We start from the raw sequence: 27627 nt of genomic DNA, 5'->3' as shown, positions 1-27627 counted from the left end.
AGTTATCCATGAGAACTGAATATTCTTATTATACAGTTGAGCAAAAGTGACCTCATATTTTTACAAAAAAAGTACTTATCTTAATAATTTCAGGTAAGGAAAGAGAAATGTCAAGATAGAATTGCATTAAAATAGATTTGAATTTGTATAGTTCGCAGTAGTCATAGATGTGTAATCTTTTCATAATACAAAGCTTTAATATTCATCCTATTTCCTTATTACAGTTGTCCTGTGGGGGAAAGTTCATTATGTCATAGATAGATAGATAGATATTATTGTAGTTAATCATGAATAGAATATTTCTTTTATGAGCAGAAGGAGAAATTGCACCACACAAATGCCAGGGCCTCTGCTGCTTCTGTTTCATCCAATAGATGTTTGCTCAGATATGTTCTTCATTTGGTTCAGTAGCACTTGTTCTCAAGGAAGTGCATAGAGATTTGCAAACTCAAGGATGAATCATATCTATACAGTTTTGGAGTAAGATCATTTATTATATATAAATCAAGAATCGGGTCAAATAGTAGAGCCGTATATTGCGTGGGTTTTAAGTTAGAAAAGTTAATCCCCAAATTGTTGCACACTCCAACGAATCACTTCCTACCACCTCTTAAACATTCCATTCACATGTCATTTGTTTGGTAACAATTCTAATATACGTAGAATTTGCACCCACCAATTCATGTCCTACCTAAAGAATCTAAAAACTTACTCCACTCTGCTGGCCATTGCAAGAAAAAGTTCCTGGGGGGCATATTTGTAAATATAAATCATAAAGTGAAGTATAGATTGTTGTTTGGAATCAGAGATGTGCTTAGTTGCATAAATCGCCATTTGCTGTGAAATATAATCCCAAAAATCTGCTTTATCACACCACAGAATTATATTTGAGTAAATTATAGTGACTTCATTAATGCTTTTTGTTCCAAACAATATTGCACCTTTATGGCGGATAATTTTCAAGATACGGGTTGCCAGATTAGAAGCAGTGGAGAGACTGCAGATAGTTTACTGTTTGCATATTAATACTCTTTAAAAAGACCAAATTAAAGTCCAGTAACAGTTCTCTGCAAGTAAAATGGTTAGAAAACATGTGAATATTTCTAAATCATTTTTGAAAGGGTTTGACTATTTGTATATTTAGCGCATGCTTTTATAAAAATTGTAATAGCTGTAACTTGTTTTCTAAATCTTCATGTTTCCTTGCCATAGAAAAATGCTGGCTTTTTATAAATAAAATGGATTCTGCAATCTACTAAAATTAATCATTTTATTTGGCTCTACTGCTACATGATGCAAACTAAACAACTGTACTACGTTCATAGAATGTAGAGAAGTTTTTATGCTATTGGGTCTGCTTAGACTATATCTCTTTTATCATACAAATCCTAATAGTGGAGAATACCTACAGAAAATGTAGCTATAGTACATGACAACTATCAGGCAATTCCTATTTGTTTTGCCACACATGTGATAGGCATTTTTTTAAAAAAATAAGATGTGTGGCGTTTTCTGCAGTACACTTGCCACCCTAATGCCACTTAGAAATGAGGTTATTAATTTCAGTAGGACTTATTACCTAGCAAATGGATTTAGTTTGTACAGTAAGAGGACTTTGTTCCTCTGGGTAGAAACCAGCTATCATAACAGTATAAATAAGTAATAAGTCTGTTCTCTTAAATTACATCAGATAATCAGATCTCAGTGGACAGCTTAACTGCATTCATGTCTGCCTGCCTCTTTTAATGATAGAAATTCTCTTTTCTGTACAATTAAATTAGACTATGACAGAACAAAGAATTTACCCTCAAAATTCATGAGGAAAATCAACTTTCAGAAGAAAACTTCAGATATATTTGTACAAAATTGACAAAAATATTTGTAGAAGCATGTATTACATATTGTCATGTCCTATATAAATGTTGAGAAAAAAAATCTGTGGCAATGCTTCATATAAATTAATGACAATATAAAAGATTGACTCATACTAAAACATGGAGTTACAATGAGATGTACTTTTATTCTCAAGCTAGCTCTTAAATTTGATGAATATTATACAATCTGAGCCAATTGAATTCCCTTTCCACATTTAGTTCTATCATCCTATTCGTTTCTGAATTTTATTTTCTTGTCATAATAAACCAATCTTAAATGCAAAGAATGTTTAATGTTTGGTTCTTTAGAAGAAGAGTTCCCAAAAGCTGAGATAATGCAGTTCCCTAAAATTATAAATGAGTCCATGTGACTCCCATATGAATGATTCTTTGAGTTTATGGTTGGGAAAGAAAGAAATATTCCACTTTTATTCACTGTATTTTAATCTATATGTTCCAAGGGTTCTCAGACTTTAAAATATTATATTGGTGACCGGTTTTCACACTTAACAACCATTGTAGCATCTCCATGGTTACATGACCAAAATTTGGGCATTAAGCAAAATTTGGGCATGTACTTATGACAATTGCATTGTTCTGCAATGATTCATAACTGCATTATTCTCTTATCAACTGCAGTGATTGGCAAAAAGGTCATGAAATAGAGCAAGACACAGCACAACTGCTTTGCTTAGCAATGGAAATTTTGGGCTCAGTTGTGGTTGTGGCTCAATTATCTTGACTTACAATTTGAGAATTCCTGAACGAAAACTTCTAGGGTGAGGTGGGATCTGATTTCCCTCCTAGCAATCTGAACCGGAAATGGTTGTTCTATAGAACAAAACTTTCAAGGTCATGTAATATTTGTTAGTAATATTTATTAAAAGGGGCATTGTGGTTGCAGCAGAATAATTCCAATGAGTAACAACTAAGAAACCTAGATTTATACATTCTAATATGGCAAAACCTGTTCTGCCTTCTCATATGTCTTGATTCAGAGAATGGGGGTGGGTGGGTGGTTGTCTCTTCTGTTGAAAGGATCAAAATACTATTATCAGTGTGAGAATAATTTATCATAGGTGAAACACATGATCTATATCCCATATCACACTGTGCTGTGTAAATAATGAGCCTGGTAGCATCACAATTTTCTAATGTGTGATGGTTAAGATGTTGGAAACCCAAGTACATCTTCAGACTTTGTCTGAAGTCTGTTGGCTGGCTTTGGGTAAATTATTGTCTTTTGTCCCAAATCTCATAGAGAGGTTATGGGGAAAAAAATCAAACAAGGAAGTACTTCACCATGAATTTTTGACAGAAATGAAGGATAAAATCTAAACATACAACAGTCTACAAGTGATCTTTCTTGTTGCCAGATTTTAAGATATTTTAATAATTAAGTTTCAAGAATTATTAACACTTCTAAAATGCCAGTGAGGCACCTGAGATTAAATGTTGAAATTAAAATATGTCACTTCCATTCTTAAATATATTTATTATATATTTATCCAGGTGCCCTTTTTCATTCAGCCAGTAAATGCTGACATCACACAGCAACATTCCTGTGTGCCTTCATGAGTGGCTTTCACATACAGAAAAGGAGATGCTTTAAAGAATGGAGTTGGCTTGCAGCTTGCTATTTAATGAAGAAGTTTATAATCAGCTGGGTGAATTTCAGAAAGCAGAATTTGCTTTGGAATGGCTGAGGTTTTTAGAAAAACTTTTACCAGCAACTAATCAGGTAAAAATTATACAACTAGAACCGAACATAAATTTGTTTCCTGTGGTCTTCCTTTTCTTCCTAGGAAGGGGTATCATTTAGGGAGCTAACTAGTGACTAGAAATGGAAATTGAATTTGAGCCGGACTTCACTTGAATGAGTCTGAACCTAACTGAAAGTGGTCTGAAGCTTTTCAGATGGTTTAGAGTTTGAATGTTAACAATGTATTCTATATTTCCAGGCTGATATAAGGGAAAAACAGAACAAACTTGTTGAACAACTGATATCTTTATTAACCAGTACACCAGGACCTCCTGCTAGACAACTCATTGCCAAGAACCTTGCTGTATTATATAGCACAGGAGATGTTTTTTCTGTTCACCAAACAATTGACAAATGCAACGAACTTATTCTCAGTAAAGATGATTCACCAAGCTATCTACCTACTAAACTGTAAGTTTAAAAGTCCACCACGGTCATAATAAAATATTATTTTTTCATCATGGAGCCTATAGAATCTTAAATAAAAATAACAAAATTGCATACCATATGAGTGTGAGTTTTGAAGATTAGAATAGGACTGCATCCAATTTTTCGTTGGCCTGGTAACAGAGCCATAGTTTCCTATCTTTTCCCATGCACTGCCCATTTGCACAACACAAAGGCAATTTCTTTTTAGCTCCTGTTCTTTTTAGTTGTATTCTTGTCCAGGAATGAGTCTATAGTTGGATGATGGGAACAGAATAATCAAAACAATTTAGTGTAGAAAAAGAGACTGTGATGAAAACACAGCAATTGGAGGAATGCCTAGAAATCTTGGATTGACATTTATATATTGTAGTGGATAACCAGACGGGTATTTAAACACAGGCACTCAAGAATTACAATCAAATAAACAGCTCCAATCTCTAATCTGGCACCAATAATGCTTCATCCTTTCTCAAGTGAGCTGCTAGCAGAAAGAAGCCCCTAGCATAAAAATATAGCCTTTACATTGGCCTACAGTATTCTTGAGATTAAGTTATAGCTAGAATTTATGAGGATTGCATAAGATTTTTCAAAGGAATAGGAAGTATACATGACCTAAAAATAGGCTTTAACAGTTGAAAAACATTTAACCTCAAGTAAGCTCAAGTTCCAGGATATAACATCATTGATTCTTCAATTATGGGTGTTCCTTTTCTTGATACAGATGGAAGAAATGCTTTAATTTTAATAAAGTTTATATGTTTGAAACACAATTTCATTCTTTAAAAAGGGCATAAAATTTGTTGTACATAACAGTTCATACTTTTCATTATATGAAACTTATCTTAATATACAGTAAACATTTTTGCAAATGCTTTCTTTTAACATATGCACATTGAATTTATCTTGTATAAATCTATAGTAAAGAAAATAATTGCTCCCTTATATCAGTTATTTTAAAGTCTAGTTACATTGGGTGGCTCCTACTTAGAACTTGGACTTGCTTCAAGTTGAAGAAACGATTCAGATAGGCTGAGAGAGAGGATAATAGATTAAGACATATTGATTGCTTCTGTTTCATCTTCATCTTAAGTGCATCTGTTCACAGTATGCAGCTCTCAGTTGTGGACATGTGGACAATAATAGCAATGCAAGATATGTCTAGATTAAAAATTGTAGCTTCAATAAGATATGAACATACTTGGGAAAATTTGAGTTTTGCTTGAGCTTGTGGCATACTGTTCAAAATATGGCAAAGCGTCATTGAATTATGTGCGTATTATTAAGAGTGGTAGCCTGATTGGTTCCTCTATATTACTAAAAAACTGTCATGTGAAGGTTAAATTGGCCAAAGGCATTATAGGGAAGTTATAGAGTCATCTGGTTATGACCATGGCATATGACTTTGAATGTAAATGGTGTAAATGGTAGTGAGCATAAATTAATGAATGAAAGAAAAAGCAGACAAACAGAAATGTAATGTCTGATCTTGGAGAGATGAGTTGATGAGTACATGGATGTGAGTTTCATTACAAATAAGTGACTTTGATGAAAATAAATACTGCCTGAAGATGGGTAAAAAGAACTAAGCAAGGAGCCACTAACAGTGTCAATAGAACTGTAAATAAAAAGATGAAATACTTTGGAATGTAACTGAAATGCAATATTTATTCATTCATTCATTTATTTATTTATGCATGCTAGAAACCATATTAGAGACATTTGCATGGGAATGTTGAATATCAAAGAATGGAACTACTGTATTTCTGTCTGACAGTTAGGAGAATGCTATTATTCCTCCTCCATATAAAAGGAAAGATACTCTGTAGGAATTCCTTAGAAGTGCAGAATAGCATGTTGATTTTTAATCACTCAGAAAATGACAGAAAAGCAGGAATCTCTATCAAACACTTATTACAGTTCATCAGGTAGAGGGTAGTGCCAGTTATACTTTGAGTAAGAAAATTTGGAAAAAGGCTAGATTAAAACAAAAAAACCCGCCAATGGCAAAGTTATCACAAACTCTTGCCTCCTTAAAGTATACTATGCCTTTCTATATGTACACTCTGGCATAGGCAACTTTTTTGTCATTGGGATTTGTACTTGTGCTTTTTTTAATTTTGGGGGCTGTCAAGGACTTTACGGATATGCTTCTACTAGCAAAGGCTGACTTTTCAGTCCGTAACTGAGCTGTTGGAATTTGGTGGAATGCTGTCTAACAAATTACACTTCTATGCAAACTGTATAGTCCTCTTGGAGGAATACTTGGCTCACAGTACAGCATCCTGCAGTCATTTGACCACAATTTACAATATTTTTGTCAAAAACTAACATTTACTTCTGGTTTTTTGGCAAAAACCACCCATAACAAAGAATGGATTCGCTTAGCAGCTATGGCTTAGCAACTACCGTATATACTCGAGTATAAGCCGAGTTTTTCAGCACATTTTTTGTGCTGAAAAAAAAAACCCCTCGGCTTATACTTGAGTGAGATTCCCTCTGGAAAAAAAATGGTGTGGAGCTCCGGAGCTGGGCAGCCGCTTCCCTGCTTCCATGTTTCCTTTGCATCTTGTAAGTATGGGGGTAATCGGAAGCAGAAAAGTTCTTGCATGAGGAGCTTCTTGTTTCAGGAAACACCGGGCGTCATTGCTGCCCCCTGAGGGGAGGGCGATTCTGGGCTGCGCGATTGGGGGACTTCGTGGCTTTGGGTGGGTGGGTGGGAGCGAGGACGGACGGAGTCCGCGAAGCGGGGCTTGCCTGCCCTTGCTGGCTGCCTCTGCTTCCTTAGGGGCAGGGAAGGGGGCTCATCTGGACCAAGGGTGAGTCTCCCCCTCAGTTTCCCCTGAAGGATCTTCCGTCGCTTTTGCCTTCTCCCTATGTCTTCCCTCTGTTAAAATCCCCCCCACACACACACACTTATTTTCAGGGGGATAGATTTCGTGTCTGAGCATTCTCACATGACAGTGGGTCTTTCCCCCCCCCCCTAAAAACAGTTAAATAAAGAAAAAACAATATATCCTCATGCAAGAACTTTTCTGCTTCCAATTACCCCCATGCTTACAAGTTGCAAAGGAAACACGGAAGTAGGGAAGAGGCTGCCCAGCTCCGGAGCTCCACACCATTTTTCTTTCAGAGGGAATCTCACTCGAGTATAAGCCAAGGGGTTTTTTTTTTCAGCACAAAAAATGTGCTGAAAAGCTCGGCTTATACTCGAGTCAATAAGTTTTCCCAGTTTTTTGTGGCAAAATTAGGTGCCTCGGCTTATATTCCGGTCGACTTATACTCGAGTATATACGGTATAAAAAAATTGTTAAAATGGGTGGGTCACATTTATGCTTTATGACCATCACAGCTGACAACCATAATTACCAGGCTCAATTATGGTTGTAAGTTGAGGACTACTTGTAAGTAATACATTCAATTGCAAAGGCAAATCCAAAATGTTTCTTTGTGCCAGGTTGTGAATCAGTTTAGTATTTTTTTAAAGTGATTCTGAAATGTATATCTTAAACCTACCTTGTACAACTGGTTGTCTTTCAATTTTGTTGTGCAGAATTACCAGTCAACATACTGCTGGAGATGGCAACCTAACTTTAAGTTAAGGAAATTTTCCTAAATAATTTAATATTTAAAAGCCTTTTATTAATAGCTGTTGATTATTAAGAATCTCATTGGTTTATAATAAAATGCAGTATAGAATAATAATAATAATGTTTTTTAAAGGTTGCCTGACTACATTTTTTTCCTTTTCTGTTTTGAAAGTGCTGCAGTGGTTTGTTTGGGCTATTTATACAAAAAGCTGGGAAGAATTTTGGGCAACAGCTTTGTGACTACTGTGGGAAATATTCTTAAAGCAATGAAGAATGCAGAGGTAAATGAGCAGGTGTTCAAAAGTGAAATAAAATATTGATTTAAAGTAGTGAAGAAAACACTTTTAATGAAGGTCTAATGCATATGAGATTTTGACATTTGAGGATAATATGTCAGAAACAAATTACATTTCTGCAGAACTTCTTTGAATCATAAATAGGCTAATTGCAAAGTAGAATGAGCCTTTGTTAAGACTTTTCTTCTCTTTTTAATCTTTATCAAAACTAACATTAAAATTAACATTTGATGCCATGATTTAATGTTTTTCTTCCATTCCCTCTGCTTCCTGTTTTTATTCTTACTGATATTTTATATTTTTATTGTGATGTGCCTATTGGAAATCTTTAGTGTTGACTTGCTTTATTTATAATAATCATGTTAAAGATGATGGCATAGACTTTTTGACTGAATGATATGATGAAAGTGAAATAATTGGCTTGCCTAAAAATGATGAGTACTGTTATGTTAAATAGTCACACTTGCACCTTTATTAATGCAGGAGTGGTCTACAAGTATTTCTTTGTACTCTTTGTAAAATGAATTCAGTTTTCAATAGCTCAGTACTAAAGTGCTGAAACTTGTTAGAGACAGTCAGCTTCCAGTACTGTGTCATGACTTCTCTGCCATGAATTTAACAGTGGGACCTTTGGCAAAATTTTTGAGCTAATTCACCTAATGTGATTATGATGTTACTAAAGTTTTGTTTGTTGAAGAGTAGCAAAATAAAAATGCAAAAAAAAATCCCGGTACCTTTATCCGATAATAAGATGATTTTTTTTGCCTTGTCAGTCTCAAGGACGATATGAGATCATGCTAAGTTTGCAAAACATACTGAAAGGGTTGGGAGCTGCTGCTGTTCCTTGTCACAGAGATATCTACAAAGCTGCTCGTACATGTTTGACAGATAGATCAATGGCAGTTCGTTGTGCTTCTGCAAAGGTAAAATATTATTCCTTTCTATAATTAATCTCCTTGTATACCATTTCATATGTTGCATGAAGAATAAAACACCATCCATTGTAACCACTGTTTTGTATTACCAAGAAGATTTTGGCGTATATAAGTATGGAAAATAACATTTTTGTTAGGATTTTTCCATCACAAATAAATTCAAGATATTAATTTACATCTATTAAAATTGTATACAAGATTCATTGACAACAGCAGTGTATATATTTATTACAGAGAGACAGTTTGGTGTAATGATTAAGGGGCCAGGCTAGAAATGAGAACACTATGAGTTCTAGTTCCACTTTAAACACAAAGCCAACTGGGTGACTTGGTCCAGTCAGTCTCTCTAAGCCAGGAGTCCCCAACCTTGCCAACTCTAAGACTTGTGGACTTCAACTCCCAGAATTTCCAGCCAGCATAACATAGCTGGCTGGAGAATTCTGGGAGCTGAAGTCCACAAGTCTTAAAGTTGCCAAGGTTGGAGACCTCTGCTCTAAGCTCTGGAAAAGAAGGAGTGGCAAACTACTTCTGAAATCTTGCCAAGAAAACTGCAGGGACTAATTCAGGCAGTCACCAGAAGTCCACAGTAACTTGGAGGCACTCCCTTCCCCCCCCCCCAAAATGGGTTTATAAGTCACATCAAGTAACTTTCTTTACCCATATACATTTTTCTTAGGATATTGAATTTGTGTCATTTAAAATAAATATTCCTCTACTTTGGCAATTAACTTTGGCATTTTAGCTCCCTAGTGTGTTTTTTTTCTTCCTAAATGGATCTCATGCTCATTTTGGAATAATTATTCAGTACAACCAGCAATTTATGATCCTTTCTGGAATGACAAAAAAGAAGTTTGCATAAGGTACCAGTGTATAGTACTTTAAAGTCCATCCCCTCCAATGGAAGAATAATTGAAATATTTTATTTCCTTTGTCAACAGCTGAAAATTTGTAAAGTTTAATGATCTTAGGTTTATATGCTTTTATTTCCTTTTATTTTCTTATATCCATAATTAATACATGGATATTTTTGATATTAATCTAGGTTTGAGATTGTTTTAGTTTTTTTTATCATGTCTATTATTTTTTATAAATAACTCAAGGCAGCATGTGTGCATAATGCTTCTTTCTCTTTCTGTTTTCCCACAACAACCCTGTGAAGTGAGTTGGGCTGAGAAAGAGTGAGGCCCAAGAGATGTCTATGAGTGTGTGTGTATGTATATATGTGAGTGTGCGTACATAAAAATAAATAAAAGCCCCACTAAATAGTTTTCTCTCCAGATAAATGGATACTATTCAAAGTTCTAATAATAATGTCTACATTCTACAACAAGGTGTTCCCTTTCTCTTTGTTGATCTTATGTGTTTATGGGTCAGATTTAGGAAACCCTAAATTTATATGATAGGTTTTATTTTCCTGCCTGACAGACATTGTTGGATGCAACCCATTTTGTTTTAGGTATTTTTAAGCTACATAATATTTGTGCACACATTATTTGGTTACTTTATTTTGCTTCTCTGTCTCCTCCCCCCCACCTTTTTTTTAATATAGTGTCTTCTTGAACTTCAGATTGAAGCAACTTTTATGTGGAGTACAGACATAGATAGTGTAGTAACTCTATGTTTTAAATCCTTTGAAGGATCCAACTATGAAGTGCGAATGGCCGTTTCTAAGCTTTTAGGCTATGTATTGATTAGTGCTGTAACATCAAAACAAGCCACAGGTGAGTTTATTTTTTCATCCTTACTTTGGTTCAGGAAATTGTAAGCACTACCGGTAATAAAGACCCTTCAGAATCAGTCACTGAAGGATTTTACCATATGACAATAGCTAATATACTAATATGTTAACATAATAACTAATAACATATCAACTAGCATACACACACACACACACACACACACACCATATACAAAGGCACATATATACACACATGCATATGAATATTTTGCCTAAATTATATCAGACCATTACCATATTTAAGAAAATATATGGTCATCAGTGTGTGCTACATCAGAATAAAAATAGTGACAGAAAATATTTCTACTTTCTGCAGTGGTAAAGTGGGGGGGAAATTAAAGGGGGAAACAAATTAACTAAATGGCAATTAAGCTTAATAGTACCCCAATGAAAGGAGAAATAGCATATGAGGAAACATTATAAATAGTAAAAATTACTTAAATTTGCTAGAGGTAGATGTTCAAATACCCATCCAGTACTTTAGTTGCCTCCATTCAGCTCAGTTTGAATGTTAACAATCTGCACTACAGAAGTGGCTGCCAGAGTCTCATAGATGTACCTCTATTATATGGATTATTTGATGTGTTCTATCTCCATTTTGATGACAATGAAAATATTTCATAACATGAAAGAATTACCAATTTAATTACTATCAATAATAGCAAATTTAGCCTTTCTTTTTCTCTCTTGTAAAGAAAATGTAGTCTACCTAAAGAATTACAGTATTTTCAATTATGTAATTTAATGAGGATAAAGCTAACACAGCTTCATTTGGGTAACATGATGTAAACAGGTTGTATTAAGTTGCATGCATGGGTACACTGATATAATACGGTTATTTTATTAATGATATTTCTTAATTTAAAGTAACATTTGCCCTTTGACAAAGCTTTACAGTACTCAGTAATACAGAAACACTTGAGCCATTCATGCCCTCCATCAATGTTTTGGACTATTGACCCATACGATTTTTCTTCATTTTGTTCATTTTGTTTCCATGATAGCCTAATCTCTAAAGTTGTTTGTCAAATATGTTGTTCTAGAAAGTGGATCAGACCTCTCAACTCTTGCATGTAACCATGACTTGATTTAGCTTAGTTAACCAGTATGTAGACTGAGTTCAGAATGTTTTATAGATGAATATGAAGTGGAAGAGTAGCTGCAAAGCAGAATGTCCCTGTAGCAGTCTTTCTGTTGCTTATATTTTATTTTCACTTAATCCAATGTGATTTAGTCTCATATGATAGTTGTTTTTTAAAAAAGAAAAGAAAAGGATCTTGCTGGTTATGGAAAGACTTTTCCATAAATGCCATAGTTTGGCACGAATTTGAATATTTTATCCATGATTGTTTCTTTAATTATTTACTTGCCATATTTATAGGCTGTTCAATTGCCCAACAAACTCTGATTGGCTTCACAAACTAAAAGCACAATACGGGTGATCTTTGGTTAATGACCTTGTTCAACAACCTTTCAGCCCTACAGTAAAAGATGAAAGTAAATGAAAGACTGTGGTGTGTATATGTGGAGTATGATTATATGTATTTTTTTTATTGTAAAAGCATCTGCTAGACAACACGTTCGCAAAATCTCATTTATGGAAGCTTTGGAACTGCTAGGGACAGGTTTTCTTCGTGGAAGTTCTGGATTTCTACGAACTGGTGGTGATATTCTGAAAGGAACCAGCTCAGTCAGCAGGGATGTCAGAGTTGGAGTTACTCAGGTTTGAGTTACATTATGCTAAAATGTTAAAATATGTTGTGTTTTAACTTTTTAAAAATTTGTGTGACTAATTTGTTATTGTACTAAATACTAGTTCCTGTTGGAAATGTTTATGCTGCAGTTAGGGTTTTCCAACATTCTAAAGAAGTCTGAATGGTTTTAATACTGATGAACATTTATCTCAATTGTTAATGAAAACTTGCACATTTTTAATTTAAAAATGGCAGGCATAAATCAAATAAGCAAATGAATACATAAAACGTTAAAAATACATTTAAAATAATACCTTTAAAACACTCACAAGACAGAAATTATGTGAATGGACTGAAGACTATGTTGTCAGCATATACAACAGATTTGGACCCAAATCAGCGTAGTGGGAGAAGAAAAAAAAATCCCCCGGTAAATCTCTATGGAAAAAAATCCCCTAGTACAGTGGTCCCCAATCACCGGGCCCCGGACCGGTACCGGTCCGTGGATCATTTTGTACCGGGCCACCTATTTTGCTTGGGCGCCGCCATCTTGTTTCGATGGCGCTTGAGAAAGTGCTTCCGGGTGAGCTTGTCGGTCGTCGGTTGGTAAGCGGCGTTTGGGTGCTGAAGGAATCCTCACGCCTTAGTTTCGTCGAAGGGGGGGCGGCTTCAAACGAAGAGCTGTCCCGATGGCGGAGTCTCGCGTTACTCAGGAGGAGATTAAGAAAGAGCCCGAAAAGCCCATCGACCGCGAGAAGGTACAAAGGAGGAGTTGAAAGTGGCGGGGAGAAGCTGGGGACGGCTGGCTGGCCGGTCGCTCGGCTCGCCTTGCCTTGGTTGTGCATGCTGATGCCGGTACCGGTCTGTGGATCGGTCCGTGGATTGTACCGGTCCGTGATACAAAAAAGGTTGGGGACCACTGCCCCTGTAAATCTCTATGGAAAAAAATCCCCCAGTATTTCCCTATATAGTCAACAGCTTAGAATGCTTCTGGCTTCTCCATTCTGAGCATTCTTCCTTCCTAGTCACATTATATGTTGCTTCTAACATACATAAAATGTTTATATAAAACTATGCTGCTCTACCTCTTAGAATGCTGTGAATTCCTCAGTTTCATAATCAAATCATAGAATTAAAAATAGATGATATTCATAAAATACTCAGTTGCTCTCATTAAGTATATACCTATAGCAAAAAATTTTTTACAATTGTTGCTTCATCCAGGGTACACTGCAATGGTCATGTGAAAAAGTCACTTTTTTCAGGGCCATTGTAACTTTGGTCACTAAATGAGCTGTAAGTTGAGGACTATCTGTATGTCTCATATGGGGAAATTATGCACGAACTGTTGCAAGCTATTGGACAGATTAAGTAGTGCTGCTCTACCTCCTAATTTGGGCATAAATCATTCTTTGTTTCCCCTGTAAAATGTTAATTTTGTTTGAAATCATGTTTTGGCTCCTGAAAGATGGATTTATGTGATAATCTTCCCTTTAAATGTTCTGTTTTAAAGGGGGAAAGTATCACTATACCTTTTATCCACAGTCCCTTTAAGATTAGCCCCATTTCTGTCTTTAAAGGCATGGAAATCAATTTTTGTTTCTTTAAATATATTTATTTTATTTATTTAGTAAACAAATGTATATGGCTGCCCAGATCACACATAGGGGCTGAGTGTTTTACAAATATGAAAGATCACCATCAAACCACTTGTTTTTAGTAACTAGGATAGTATTCTATAAGCTCACTACACTGAGATTGCTTTTATTGATTGACATGTAAACTTTCCAGCTGTTCACTGCTTTTATGTTCTGGTTTCTATTGTTGTAAAATCAATTTAGAAAATAGGGGAATATTTCAATAATTTCTAAGGTGGCATTCAAATTTGTACGGGTAAGAATGGCAGTTTTAATTGAATTGCTCTTGAAATTCAATCTTACCTAAATATAAATTTATATATAAAATTCTACAGATATCATTGTTCTTATTTTTCACTGGAATATTAAGTTTGCAGTTAATCTTAACTTGGTATTTATTGGTATTTTGATTGAGAGAAGGAATTTTTCAGCATTTGGCTTAATTTGATGAAGTTTATTTTTCAAATAACTGCTGCCAAATATTTTCACTCTACTTAAAGAAGCTATAAATGTAAATAAATACATTAAATAACTGCATTAAAATGGTTTAATGTTTTTGTAATATGTGACATAATACATGCAAGTTGAAACTGATTTTAATATTTTTTTTAATCAATTGTTTTCCAGGCATACGTGGTATTCATTTCCACATTAGGAGGAGAATGGCTTGAAAGGAATTTTTGTGCTTTACTTTCCCACGTTCTGGATCTGGTCTCTCAATCTCACCCTAAGGCTATTCAGACACAAATGGACAGTATTTGTAGCCGCCGTTGTATTTCATTTATCCTCCGAGCTACAGTAGGAGGCCTTCTTGGGGAAAAAGCTCGAATTGCAACTGCCAAGGAGATTTGTCAAGCCATCTGGAAACTGAAGAAAGTTATGGGTATGGGACTAACAAGATTATTTGCCAACCCTCCCTCTGTCACGATTCCAGTAATGCTTTAATCATTTCCTAATCTAGTCATACGCTAATTTAATCCCCCACACAAACCAAGTCTCTTTGTGGCTTTTTAAAATCATTTTTAAACTTAAAATGTCCTGAATTTTTCCCATGATTCAGTTTTAGATAAATGTGTGGAAAGTAAATATAATAGCTGACTGTAGGCTTCACAACACAACTTTATATTACACACCACTAATATGTGTATCTGATTATGGAATCACAAGCACAACATTCCGCTAATTACAAGCTTTCCTGTTCCCTTTATCAAGTCATGCTGAATTAAACGATCTCATTCATCTTGCCCAGTTTGGAAGGTTTGCTGAAATCTAGAACAGTTGTTCCCAAAGTGGGCGGTACTGCCCGCTGGGGTGGGGGATGCCTTAGGGGAATGGTAAGAGGCAAGGTGGCCGGCAGGGGGTGCTAAGAGGTGGCAAGGGAGCGCTGGAGACGGGCCACTTGCAGGGCACAATTCAGGGATGAGATTTTACCAGTTCACAAGAACTGTTGTTAATGTTCCAGTAGATTGAAGAACTGGCAAAAAGGGGCCCTGTCTGGCCCTGCCCCCTCCTCCATTTTCTGCTGTCAGTCCTTATTGCGCATGCATGACATTGTGTGCATGTGCAACAATCGCTGACAGCATTTCCCTCCCACCCCACCCCTCCCAATCCTTATGTAGCACATGTGTGCTCGTTTCCCATTTTCCTGCCCGCCATTGCTACCAGCACTAGCCAACCAGCCCGCCTGCCTGCCCTACCTTCCTACCACCATCTGATCTACGTGAGTTACGCTCTGCAAGCCCACTCCAGCTTTCCTCCACTTTCCCGATGTGCCTGCCTCAAACGCAGTGGTGACGGGAGTAGAGGAAAGCCAGAATGGGTTTGCTCTCCTTTTCAAATGTCCCGCCACTGCTGCGTTCAACACGAGGCCCTGCAGGTCACCCCATTGAGCCCCTTGCATTGGAGTGTGCAGCAGTCAATTGGATGAACCTGCAGGGCCTCGAATGCAAGTGCAGCAGGATGTTTGAAAAGGGGAGCAAAGCCAGAGTGGCTTTGCTCTCCTTTTCAAACGTCCTATCGCAGCTGCATTCAAGGTGAGGCCCCACAAGCTCACCCCATTAAGCTCCTTGCACCAGAGTGTGCAGCAGTCAATGGGGTGAACCTGAGAGAGGGAAAGAGAGAGAGAGAAAGAAAAGAAAGAGAAAAGGGACAGAAAGAAAATGGGACAGACAAAGAAAGAGGGGGAGATGGAAGGAAAGGACAAAGAAAAAGAAATAAAGGAGGGGGGGAGGGAGGAGAAAGAGAATGAGATATCTATTCTAGTCCAATCACCTGCTCCAGCAGGGTTAGAAGGGAGTTTGTGTGTTTGTGTGTGTTCTTGTAATTTACCAGTACATTTTGGTTTTGCCTTCTTCAGAATTGGCACTGTAATACATTGGGGAAAAGTAATTTTTTAGGGTGGAGGTCTGGTCCAATGAATCCTGTTTAAGCCTCAACAAAAAGTGAGAGCTTCCTGATGGTCTTGGCCATGTTTTGTCCACAAAAACTTTAATTAATAGAAGCCAAAGGTGTTTCAATGGCTGGCAAAGATGCTGGCAAAGATGTTTCAATATGGGAAAGGGCCTCTAAACTAGACCTCATTTCAATCTTATGCATTAGCTCTCTTTGTCTCTCTCTCTCTCTGTCTCTCTCTCCCCTCCCTCCCCCACTCTTTCTTTGTCCCCTTTCTTTCCCTTTTCCCTTTTCTTCCTTCTTTCTTTTCTCTCTCTCTCTTTCCTTCTCTCAGGCTTACCCCATTGATTTGGTGCACCACTCCACTCGGACATAAAACAAATGAACAAAAATCAGCAAAGCATCTCTGATTAGATTCTATTCACTACTAGAATCTAATCAGAGATGCTTTGCCGATTCCTCTCAGCAGCAATTCAGTTCAAAGACACATAGATGAAATGGCTGAGAATGTGGAAGATGTCTTGTGCAGCATACTACGGACAACAGACTTTGCATTACAGCAGGATGGATCAACTTTGCCAGGCAATGAATCTTTGCTTCTTGCTTATGTGCACTTTATTAAAGACGAAAGTTTGATTCAAGAGTTATTTGCAAGGCAACTAAATACAGATACTAAAGGGGAGTCAATATTTCATTTTGTTGAGCAGTTCTTCAAAGACAAGGAAATTCCACTAACCAACATACTTGCTTGTGCAACGGATGGAGCACCATCAATGACTGGTCACTACCGTGGGTGTGTTGCTTACTTGAAAAAGGCAGTGCCAAATGTCTTTACCAATCACTGTGTCATTCATCACCAACATCTGGTTGCAAAAAACCTCAGTGATCGCTTGAACAAGTCATTACATACTGTCATTACTGCAGTGAACAAAATTAAAGTACATGCTCTCAATGATCGACTATTCCGAGAGCTCTGTGTTGAGAATGATGAAGATTTTGATAGTTTGCTGCTTCATACAGAAGTTCGTTGGCTATCAAAAGGAAACTGTTTGAGACGCTTTTACAATCTTTTTGACACTGTTGGGGAGTTTTTTGAAGGCAAGAATGCTTCGCTCAGTGATGAACTCAAAGAGATCAGGCATGACATTGCTTATTTATCAGAACTGTTTACAAAGTTCAATGAAGTGAATTTGCAGTTGCAAGGAAATGAAGTCAATCTTATTAAGGCCAAATCTGTCATCTCTACATTTATTTCGAAGTTAGCTCTATTCAAGCACAATATAGGCCGTTGCGAGCTACACCAATTTCCAAGCTTGTCTGAGCTAGAAAAGAAAGGTGGGGTACAAGATGATGATCTGCATGTTTTTTGTGACCATTTGGACATGCTGCATAAAGATATGTCTGAGCGGTATCAGGATCTTCTTTTGATGGAAATTCCAGATTGGGTGATAAATCCATTTTTAGATACTAAGGAAGATGGGATAGTGGAGGAACAACTAATAGAACTGAAAAATGACATTGAGCTGAAGCCAAAGTTTAAGAAATCGTACCAAGAGTTTTGGTTACAGAAGGAAATTTCTGATCGCTATCCTGCACTAAAAGAAGCTCCTTGTTGCATTTCCAACATCATATTTGGTGGAACGTGGTTTCAGTGTGGTCATCCAACTTCTCTCCAAGCAAGAAATCGACTCCAGATTGCTGAACGTGGTGATTTAAGACTCCTGCTAAGTGACTTAAAACCAGACATTAGGAAACTGGTATCAATTCACCAAGTACATCCATCGCATTAGTAACTGCTTCACTGTTCAGTAAATTCTTAAATTGATAAATGACTATCAGACGTTGAAAACCTGGTATCACTGGATCATGTTCAACCATTTTGTTGAATTAACATTAACTTAAAAGATTTTTAAATTGGATTTTGAATAAATGTGCAATTAATTGTTACAATTTTGAATTTTACTGTTACTATCTTCTTTGGTGGGTCGTGCAAACTGCTATTCCGAATAATGTTGTTTATTGGGGGTGGGGGTGGGGAGCACTGAGGATGAGTTTGTAGCACCAAGGGGGAGGTGGACTGAAAAGAAAAGAAAGAGAAAGAGAGGAGAAAGTGAATGAGATATCTAGTCCAACCAGCTGGGTTAGAAGGGAGTGTGTGTGTGTGTGTGTGTGCATGGCTGTCAAAACTCCAAAAACAGGTCAAGTAGCTCTGGGGAGGCCAGTCATAAATTAGAACACTTGCTAAGCAACCTGCCATTAAGTGAGGACCACTTGTATTTGGTTTGCCAGTCACCAAACCATGCCCACCCAGTCACATGACCAGCAAGCCACGCCCACCCAGTCACATGGCCAGTAGGCCATGCCTGCCCAGTCACGTGACCAGCAAGCCACGCCCACCGAGGTCACATGGCCAGTAGGCCATGCCCACCCAGTCACGTGATCAACAGGCCATGCCTACCCAGTCATGTGACCAACAGGCCATGCCCTCTAAGCCACGCCTATAGAAATTTGAATCCCGCCCCTGGGTGTGGGGCACTGAGGATGAGTTTGTAGCACCGAGGGGGCGGTGGACTGAATAAGTTTGGGAACCACTGATCTAGATGATGTAACCAGGAAAGTTTGCTGAATCTGAGCAGACTGGGTCTAGGTTTTCTTTAATGTAGCTTACTCAGGCAGCATAAGAAGGTCAAAAAAGATCAATTAATGGAAATTGTTCATTATTACAGCCTGATTCTAGAAACATGATTCTGTAGTGGCTATTGTTAAACGGCTATTAGTACCATGATCATAAAGCTTAGCTTTTTAAAAGGTAAGTTGTTGCAGTCTTATTTATTATCTTAAACAATTTTGCAGATGATAGAGGGAAATTACAATTATTACCAATAATTTATCTGTGGTTTACTGTATATCTAGTCTGAAGTGTAGCCTCATTTTACTCAAAAATATGTGTCAGCCACCTATCCCTGGCTTTTATTCCTTTCTTTTATTAACATAACATTTTCTATTATCAGATGCTGCAGTGAGTAACTGTAATGTCGAAACCCATATTGGTACAACAGAGCTAATAATAAACCAGCATATGTTAATATGTGCTCTAGAGGAGCTTGGAAGCCTCATACATGGCTTAGGTTCTACTGCTACACCTGTTCTGCAAGATTCTAGTACAGGTAATACCCTCATAGAGTCTTAAGCTACAGGACAAATAACACAAAAATAAGTGGTGCTACCACAAACTGCTTCAGGATGTATTCTACACAAAGAGGGTGTTTGGATAGTTCCAGCAGTCTCTCTTTTAATAAATTAAAATATTTTGTATAAATTTTGAATAATCACAGTTATAGGGAATCTATTGGGAACATGTTATCAGGATCAGTTCTTAGTTCAGCGATGAGAGGGAAGACTGCATTTTTATATCATTTTGAGATTTCAGAGTGTTTCACACAGTGTACATAAGGACTGTGTCACAATGAGACAGCAGTTAGTGTAATTTAAGTAATTTCGTAAAAAAGCCAAGAATATTACACCCAGTTAGTAATGGGAGACAAGCAAGAAATCCCAGACTAGGTGGATTAAGAAGCTAAATAATCTCCTGAGGGAAAGCTTTAATAAACCATTTTTATAATCTTGCCAAGAAAACAATATAAATATGTCTGGGTAATTACCCCAAAATGGCTCAAATGAAAGGCGGATTTACATATGATTAAAGCCATAGTTCTAGGTCATCATCATTCTGATTCACTTATTGCAGAATTCTTGGGAAGAGATGTTTGTATAAAATTGCAGTTTTGCTGCTGAAGTGGAATTTATCTTTCTTTTTGCAACACATTGCCACAAATACTCTGCCGGTGATGATGTAGTCAGGAACAAGAATCTCCCTAGCTCTTCTTGGCATGCCTCCTGGACACCTGGTTTGCACTGCGTAGCTTCTTTACTTTTATCAGTCTCCCAGACAATTATGACAATTCTGTAGAGGTTATTTTTTTAGCTTACAGTGGACATATAAGGGCAAAAAGTGAAAGCTCTGTTGATTTACTGTCTTAGTAAGCATTCTCGTATGTGTTTCTAATTGTGTAATACGTTTGATTTTCCAGGAGTCCTGGATGCAGTAATCTCCATTATCCTTCATCCCTGTATTTCAGTTCAGCTAGCAGCAGCATGGTGCTTACGATGTATTGCTGTAGCATTACCCTGTTATCTCTCTCCACTTCTGGATAGCTGTATTGAGCGCCTGACAGCAATGAAATCCTCCCCAGAAGCAGTGACTGGCTATAGTTTTGCCATTGCTGCTTTATTAGGAGCTGTCAGAGAATGTCCTTTAGGAATTCCGCATGGCAAAGGAAAGGTAATTATTAGAACTGTTCATCTGGTATTGGCTGCAGTGTCACAATTATTTTTTGTCACTTCTGTGCAGCTAGAATACATATTTAAATAATGTGATGTCATTATTTTGATAAATGAATTATTGTTTGTTTTATGTTATGTTCCCTAACTTAGCTTTTTAAAATACTATATCAAATTCTTCAGGGAAAAACCTGTCCACGATGAAGCTCTATATTCAGAAACGTGTAACATTTCACATACTGTAGCTCAATTGCTTCAGTTTTACAAATTATGTTTCACAGAGTACATGAACCAGTCATAAATACTTCAATAATGAAACTCTTACTGCTGTTTAGTTATTCCATCTGCCTATTAGACATGTGCGAAACATTTGCAAGAGGTGATTTGTAGAATGTGTCAGAGTGAAATAGCCTGCCTCAAAACATTAATACTTGTTTTAGAAGAGTGTGCAAAGGCTCATTTATTACACGTGCCAGCCCAGACAAAACTTCTGCTTGGTTGCTTGTCAAGTGCAGATATTCTTCTACTTATGTCTGAAGTTACAGCAATTGCATTTTGCAGTACTTGTCCCCCAACTCATATGTACAGTGTCCCATGATTACATGACTGTGATTACACGACTGTGATATTTGCTGAAAACCTGCTATTTCTGGGGTTTGGCAAAAATGCCCAATGGGTTATTATGGATTCACTTAACAACCATGGGGATTCGCTTAATAAATGTCATTTAAAAAGTCATAAAATTGGATTGTTCACATGATGACCTGCTTTATGACCATTATGACTTACAGCCGTAATAGACAGATTTCCTTTGGTTATAAGAAAAGAACTACATGTAAAGTGATTGTAAAAGTATATAAACATGCAAATACACAGGGACAGCAATTGAAAGAGCCAGGCAAACCTGAGATTTGGAGTGAATAAAGTGAACAAAGCATGTGACAGTGTGTGTATAAAAGGAGACAATAATAGAAGAGTCTGTAGTATCTAATAATTCCACTGTGCTAATAATATAGAATTAAACCTTGCCATATTGAAATTATTCCAGGTGACTGAAGATAATTTTGTTCGATTTTTAACATGGTGTGAAGACAAATATAATGGTTTGAAAATTGTGATTTTTTTTGTCTCTGCACAATGTGAATTGATGGCTATTGTGTCTTATCTAACACATCTTGCTTAAAACAAATCATATCCAATTATGATTTATAAACCCAGGCAATGCATAGTGTGCTTATTGGTTGTAGATGACAATTTCACTGTATCTGAGGAAGCAGAGTCTAGTTCATAAAAAATTATGCGACACAACATATTATCATCTTCAGTTTCATGCTCACAAGGAATAACAGTTCTAGAATTTATTCCATGTATTGTATTTACACGAGAAAGTTAATTTGCAGAAGTAGCGTATATACATCTCTTCTTAAGAAATTAATTTTGAATTTCAGCTCTTAAAATAGTGAAAATGTTTGTTTTCATATAGGTTGTCATGATGGTAGCTGAGGATCTTTTGCGTTCAGCTTCTCAGAATAGTCGGATTTCAATACAAAGAATGCAGTCAGGTTGGCTTTTGATAGCTGCTTTAATGACATTAGGTAAGATTATTCACCTATATATCTTTATTTCTTTATCATAAAAGTTAACCACTTCCGTACATCTTATCTGATGTCACTTTGAATATATATGAACAAGTTCTAATTGTTTCATAGCTGTAGAAATATAGTTAACTTACATTATTACTTCGTTGTCATAGGCCATAGGGAATTATCTTTTCCATTATAACAAATACACAAATTATATCAATAACATGTTATATATGAATCATAAGCAAACAACCATACTTTCAAGGGTGAAGTAAACAGTTTAAAAAACAAATATGAATATGTGGATTAAAGATAATTTTGGTTTTCTCTCCAGCCCTTGCAAAACATTCATGTAACATGGGACTATACAGTATTGTTTTCCACGGTGTCCTCTGTACAGTTTATGGGAAGAACATGAGAACAATGCAGAGGAGAATTTTAGTCCTGATTGGGATGTTAGGGTAGTTTTCCCGAACGCCAATAATAAGGCAATGGAAGAATAACCAATGATCTTTATTTTCTTCTTGTATTGCTAACATTAATAGTCTTTACAACCACTCATTCAGCATCTGTTCAAAGTTATAACAGTGCTGAACAAGGGGGGCTTACAACTGGTCCTTGGAGTTCCAGCTGTCACAAGTATCCCCATTGTCACATGATTGCAATCCAAGCACTCAGTGTGTGGCTCATGAATATGTGAGCATAATCATACGTTACTTGCTTGCTTCGCTCATGAAAAGTCAATGGGGATGGGGAAGTCAACAAGAAGTCATTCCCACCATTTTTTTGTCATAGCAACTACCCATGTTGTCCCTACCTCCCTGAGCATCTTGTGCATCTGTTTTGGCACCTCAGCACCTGCCTGTAACATCCTTACAACCTCCATCCTCTGCCTGGGCATCTCCCTTAACAACCCACAAGGTCCTGGGGTTACAGTGGCAATCAGGACTGCAAGATTGCTATCACTAAGCAATGCAGTCACCTTTATGATAGCATTGCTTAGTGATGGAAATTCTGGTCCCAATTGCTGTCATAACCAAGGACTGTCTGAATACAATAATTCATAGTGGGTGAAATCATTGGGTGCGTAATAAAAAAATATTTTCACAGAACTGAACATTTCCACTTCTCCATTTGCAATTCTTCATACCCATCAAAGTTTGCTTCAAAAGGTCCCTTCACTTTTCAGAGTATTTTGAAAGGGCACACAGGAGCTTCAGGATGAAGGGAAAATAAAATACTTTCATTAAAGAAAATGTTTCAGTCAATACCACCTACAAAAAACATTTCCAATCTTAAAAATAATAGGTCCTGCCGTGGTCCAGCATCATCTTCCTAGAGTGCTGTTATTATGGAAATGTGCATTTCCGGTATGTCCTAAAGACTTAGAAACTGAGAAGAAACGTGGTGATTCATTTACATGGCAAGTGACACTGGAAAGCCGAGCAGGTGCTCTCTGTGGTGGGTGAAAATCGTGGCTCTTTATACTTCCACTTTTTTTGAACTATCAGTAGTAATAAAAATAAAGAACAGTCTTCTTTTTTCTCCATTGATTTCCAGTTCCAGATCTTTAATAACACTTTTTTACACATAAATATCTAGACTATGAGGTAATTGTAGCTTATTTGGTTTCAAGTATAAAATTTTATTTATTGCTATATTACATGCGGACATTTGGTGAATAAGAGAGGTACTACTAATCAATACTAATCTTGAAGATTAATTTTTAACTTAATGTTCTGATATATTATACTATCAGACTGTTAATTCATTATTCAAGCATTGGAGATAATCTATCTCTTTCACTACTTCTGGATGAAAAGTAGTGAACATCTTGCTACATATTTAAGTATGTAGAATTGCTATCTTTTATATTCCATAGTACAACAGTATTATTTGTGGTTTCAGAATTGCATGTATTTATATACCATCCATCTCAAGACTGTGTTCCAAATATATCAATTAAGTATAATTTACTATAACATTCTTCTCTTATTATTTTTTCTACTTCTTTCTATAAGAAGATTGTATTATGATTTGTGTATATAGACTGATGTGCAATCAATATGCTTTATTCTCAGCTATCAAAAGCTTTATTCTCTATTGTGGAGGACTCCTTACAGACGAAGTGATTCAAAGATTGCTTCCTCCTGTCCCATGTGCTGTTGATTTACTGACACAGTAAGTAATAATATTTTTATCTTCATCCTCAATCAACATAAAGTAGAATTCAGTGAGAAAATTACAGCCATCCCGTTGTGATAGTATAGTCTACATAATATGATAACTAAGATTTAAGATTTAATTTACTAAAGGAAAGTATAAAATCATGATATTATTAACATTGTAAGATTAATATTATGAAGAGAAGAATGAGTACAGAATAGTATAATTTATATAATTTGGTTGTTAATGTATACAGATAGTTACTGACTTACGACCACAGTTGAGCCCAAAATTAGCAAGACATTTGTTAAGTGAGTTTTGTTCCATTTTACAACCTTTCTTGCCATAGTTCTTAAGTGAATCATTGCAGTTGATAAGTTAATAACCTGGTTGTTAAGTGAATCTGGCTTCCCCATTAACTTTTGCTTGTCGGAAGGTCGCAAAAATCACATGATCTTGGGACACAGCAATGGCCATAAGTGTGAACCAATTGCCAAGCATCTGAATTTTGATCACATGATCATGGGGATGCTTCAAAGGTCGTAACTGTGAAAAATAGTCATGTCACTTTTTTCAGCGCTGTTGTAACTGTGAACGGTCACTAAGTGAACTGTTGTAAATGGAGGACTACCTGTACTTAGTGCTGAAAAAGGAATCTTGCAACCAGTTCTCAAATTTTCAGCCGTCACAGCATCCCCATGGTTATGTCATGATGATTCTGGCACATATTTATAAGGATCACATTATCCCACAATCACTTGATTGCTATTTGGCTTCTGACTTTTGACCAGCAAAATGAGTGGGGAAGCCAGCAAAAAGTCACAAGCCATCATCAGGTGACATCATGCTTCTGACCTGCAGTGTTTCACTTATGACCACAAAAAGAACTGACAAACTGACATAAGTCTGGCACAGTCACATGATTTTACTTTACAACTGCATTGTTTAACAATGGAGTTGCCATTCCCAGTTGTGACTGAAAGTGAGTGTTCTGAAGTGTTTTAGTATTAAATACAGTGGTCATTTTCATGTGTGTTTATCAGGATGATGCAGTGAACTCAATTGAAAGGGGGGAAAGGCATAGTGAATAAAGAGAATGGCCTTGAAGGACTAAGGCAGCAATCAATAAAAGAAACTTGAGCCCAGGTCAAGAATGTAATTTGCAAAAATGCCTCCTATAGCCTCCTGCCCTTCTCCTGAAAATAAAAGAGGCAGGAAGGGTAGCATGAGCAAGATTTTATTATTATAACTGCACTTTTAGATCTACAGTATATCTTAGTACTTATAGGACTAATAAAAGGTGATCTGACGTACATATGGAATGTACATTGTATCTGTTGGCACCACCTTAAATCATGAATGTTTTCTTGGATCAGGTGCTAGCTATGGCTGAGCAAGCAAAGGAAAGGCTACAATTTCTTTAAGGGAATTGACCTTGCTCTGAATCACTTTTTTCCCTTTCAGTTCAGATAGCTGTCCATATGTATGAAATCAATAGCAAATGTATTCATTTATTTATTATATAGGCAGCCCATTTTACATACATGACTCTAAATTAATTGAACAGCTTTTGTTGTAACAGTGGGATTTTTTTTTAACCATTAAAGGCTTCCTTCACTAAATAAAATGTATGGCAGTGCTTTAAAACTATCATCAGTGACATATAGGAAAAGACTTTATGAACTGCTTGCTTTGTTGCCTCCCAAGAGTTATGAAGGTATGTATAGTTCTTCCCAAAATATTTCTTGTCTTCTTTTAGTAACAAAAGCAGAAGTAAAGCATTGTAGCATAAAGTATAATTAATTTGTATATAAGAAAAAGCCTTAACACAGAATGATATTTGAAAAACTTGTACCAGATAAATTCCATGCATAATACTAGTAAAAAAAATAGAGGCAGAGAAAGTATAATTTGAATAAAGGTTAAGATTTTAAAAAGTAGTGTATAGTATTCAAGGAAGGGATAAAATGCTGCCTTGGTAGCCTTTATAAATTCAAGCATGACAGCAGAGCGTACATTGTGTGCATTACGATTCAGAATCTAAGTGATTACGTGAACTTTTAGCTCTATGGTTTTTCCTCAGCTTTTTGTTTTCAGTATTTTTATTTGGCACATAGAGAATGTAGATGTATGCCTTTGTGCAGTGAAATTCAGAAATAGAGGTATTGCTGTAACACTGAGTAACAGATATTAGACCACATAGCAGTTCACCTTTTTAAACCTTAAGTTGTTCCACCAAGTCAATTTAAACTGCAGGGTAAACAATTAAAAATACATAACAATTCAGACTTACTGTAATGACCAAGAGTTTTCTGTTTTTCACAGCTGATTTGTAGTTTTATCCTAGGACATAATGTATTATAAGGCATTGTAAAGGAAGTAATGTATTATAAGCTAACATATTTCTTTTTTGTTTCTATTATACTCCCTTCACTATTAAATGCTACATGTTTAGAAACATGAGCTATATTTTCAGAAAGACTACCCAGTCACTGAAAATAAAAAGAAATTCTAGCTGTAAAAACACTTCTCTTGATATTTGTAATCTTGAATCTGGTGCTTCACCAGAGTATCAATCTTTCAACATCAGATTTATTTCAAAAGTTACTTGATGTTTGGTACTGCCAAATCTATTTACTAATAAGTACCTAAAAAGAAAATACCTCTGCATTAAGTTATATTTGTGTTTAAAATAACTTTTGCTCTATTGCAATAATTTCTGGATGAAATAAATTCTTCAGCTTCTCTTTCTAACAGTTGATTATGATATGCTACATTCTTGTTTTAGAAAGCCTTTCATTTTTTGGCATAGAATATTTCATGTGAGATCGTTAAACCTATTCAGGTTTATTACCCTCAAATCCACACATTTATCAGAAATCACATTTCTTGTCCTTAAAATACTGTGGCAGTAGTGTATTTGGGTACCAGACACGCATAAAAAAACCTTCTTTCTTTCACTTCTAAAATTACAGGAAGTTTCTCTGCTGTTCTTAAAGAACTAGTGCAAGACTTGACTCAACATGATAATCAGGCAGCTGCCTCTGCTGCATATCTTCCGCCCTTTTCCCACCACTGCGAACTTGCCTTATTTGATCCCTTCCTGCAGGAGACAGAACACAGATTTATTGAAGAGCAGGTATCATATTTTACTGGCTATCTATGCACATAAAGGAGAAAACCCTTGTCCTGCA

The 27627-nt window shown here is 36.3% G+C and overlaps 1 protein-coding gene across 7 annotated transcripts in view; it reads left to right on the top strand.

The window, feature by feature from the left end:
• HEATR5A (HEAT repeat containing 5A) overlaps positions 1-27627 on the top strand; it is a 71794-nt gene that overhangs the window by 3140 nt on the left and 41027 nt on the right. For 5 of the 7 annotated variants that reach the window (XM_087921868.1, XM_087921865.1, XM_026710859.2 and 2 more), the window contains exons 2-15: positions 3387-3615; positions 3836-4047; positions 7825-7933; positions 8722-8871; positions 10433-10604; positions 12184-12344; positions 14580-14835; positions 19355-19510; positions 20435-20685; positions 22168-22279; positions 23576-23728; positions 24349-24448; positions 26041-26150; positions 27409-27572. In XM_087921868.1, coding sequence (XP_087777994.1) covers positions 3490-3615; positions 3836-4047; positions 7825-7933; positions 8722-8871; positions 10433-10604; positions 12184-12344; positions 14580-14835; positions 19355-19510; positions 20435-20685; positions 22168-22279; positions 23576-23728; positions 24349-24448; positions 26041-26150; positions 27409-27572 — 2232 coding nt within the window. In that variant the 5' untranslated portion in view covers positions 3387-3489. Of the gene's footprint in view, positions 1-3386; positions 3616-3835; positions 4048-7824; positions 7934-8721; positions 8872-10432; positions 10605-12183; positions 12345-14579; positions 14836-19354; positions 19511-20434; positions 20686-22167; positions 22280-23575; positions 23729-24348; positions 24449-26040; positions 26151-27408; positions 27573-27627 lie in introns of those variants that run through there. The other 2 variants (XM_087921866.1, XM_087921869.1) reach the window with 2 other exon arrangements.

This window comes from Pseudonaja textilis, chromosome 1 (genome assembly GCF_049901715.1).
Source record: "Pseudonaja textilis isolate UNSWEBS1 chromosome 1, rPseTex1.2, whole genome shotgun sequence".
In the NCBI taxonomy this organism is placed as follows: domain Eukaryota; kingdom Metazoa; phylum Chordata; class Lepidosauria; order Squamata; family Elapidae; genus Pseudonaja; species Pseudonaja textilis.
The sequence above is the reverse complement of the archived record's forward strand: the minus strand, read 5'-3'. Positions and strand labels throughout refer to the sequence as shown.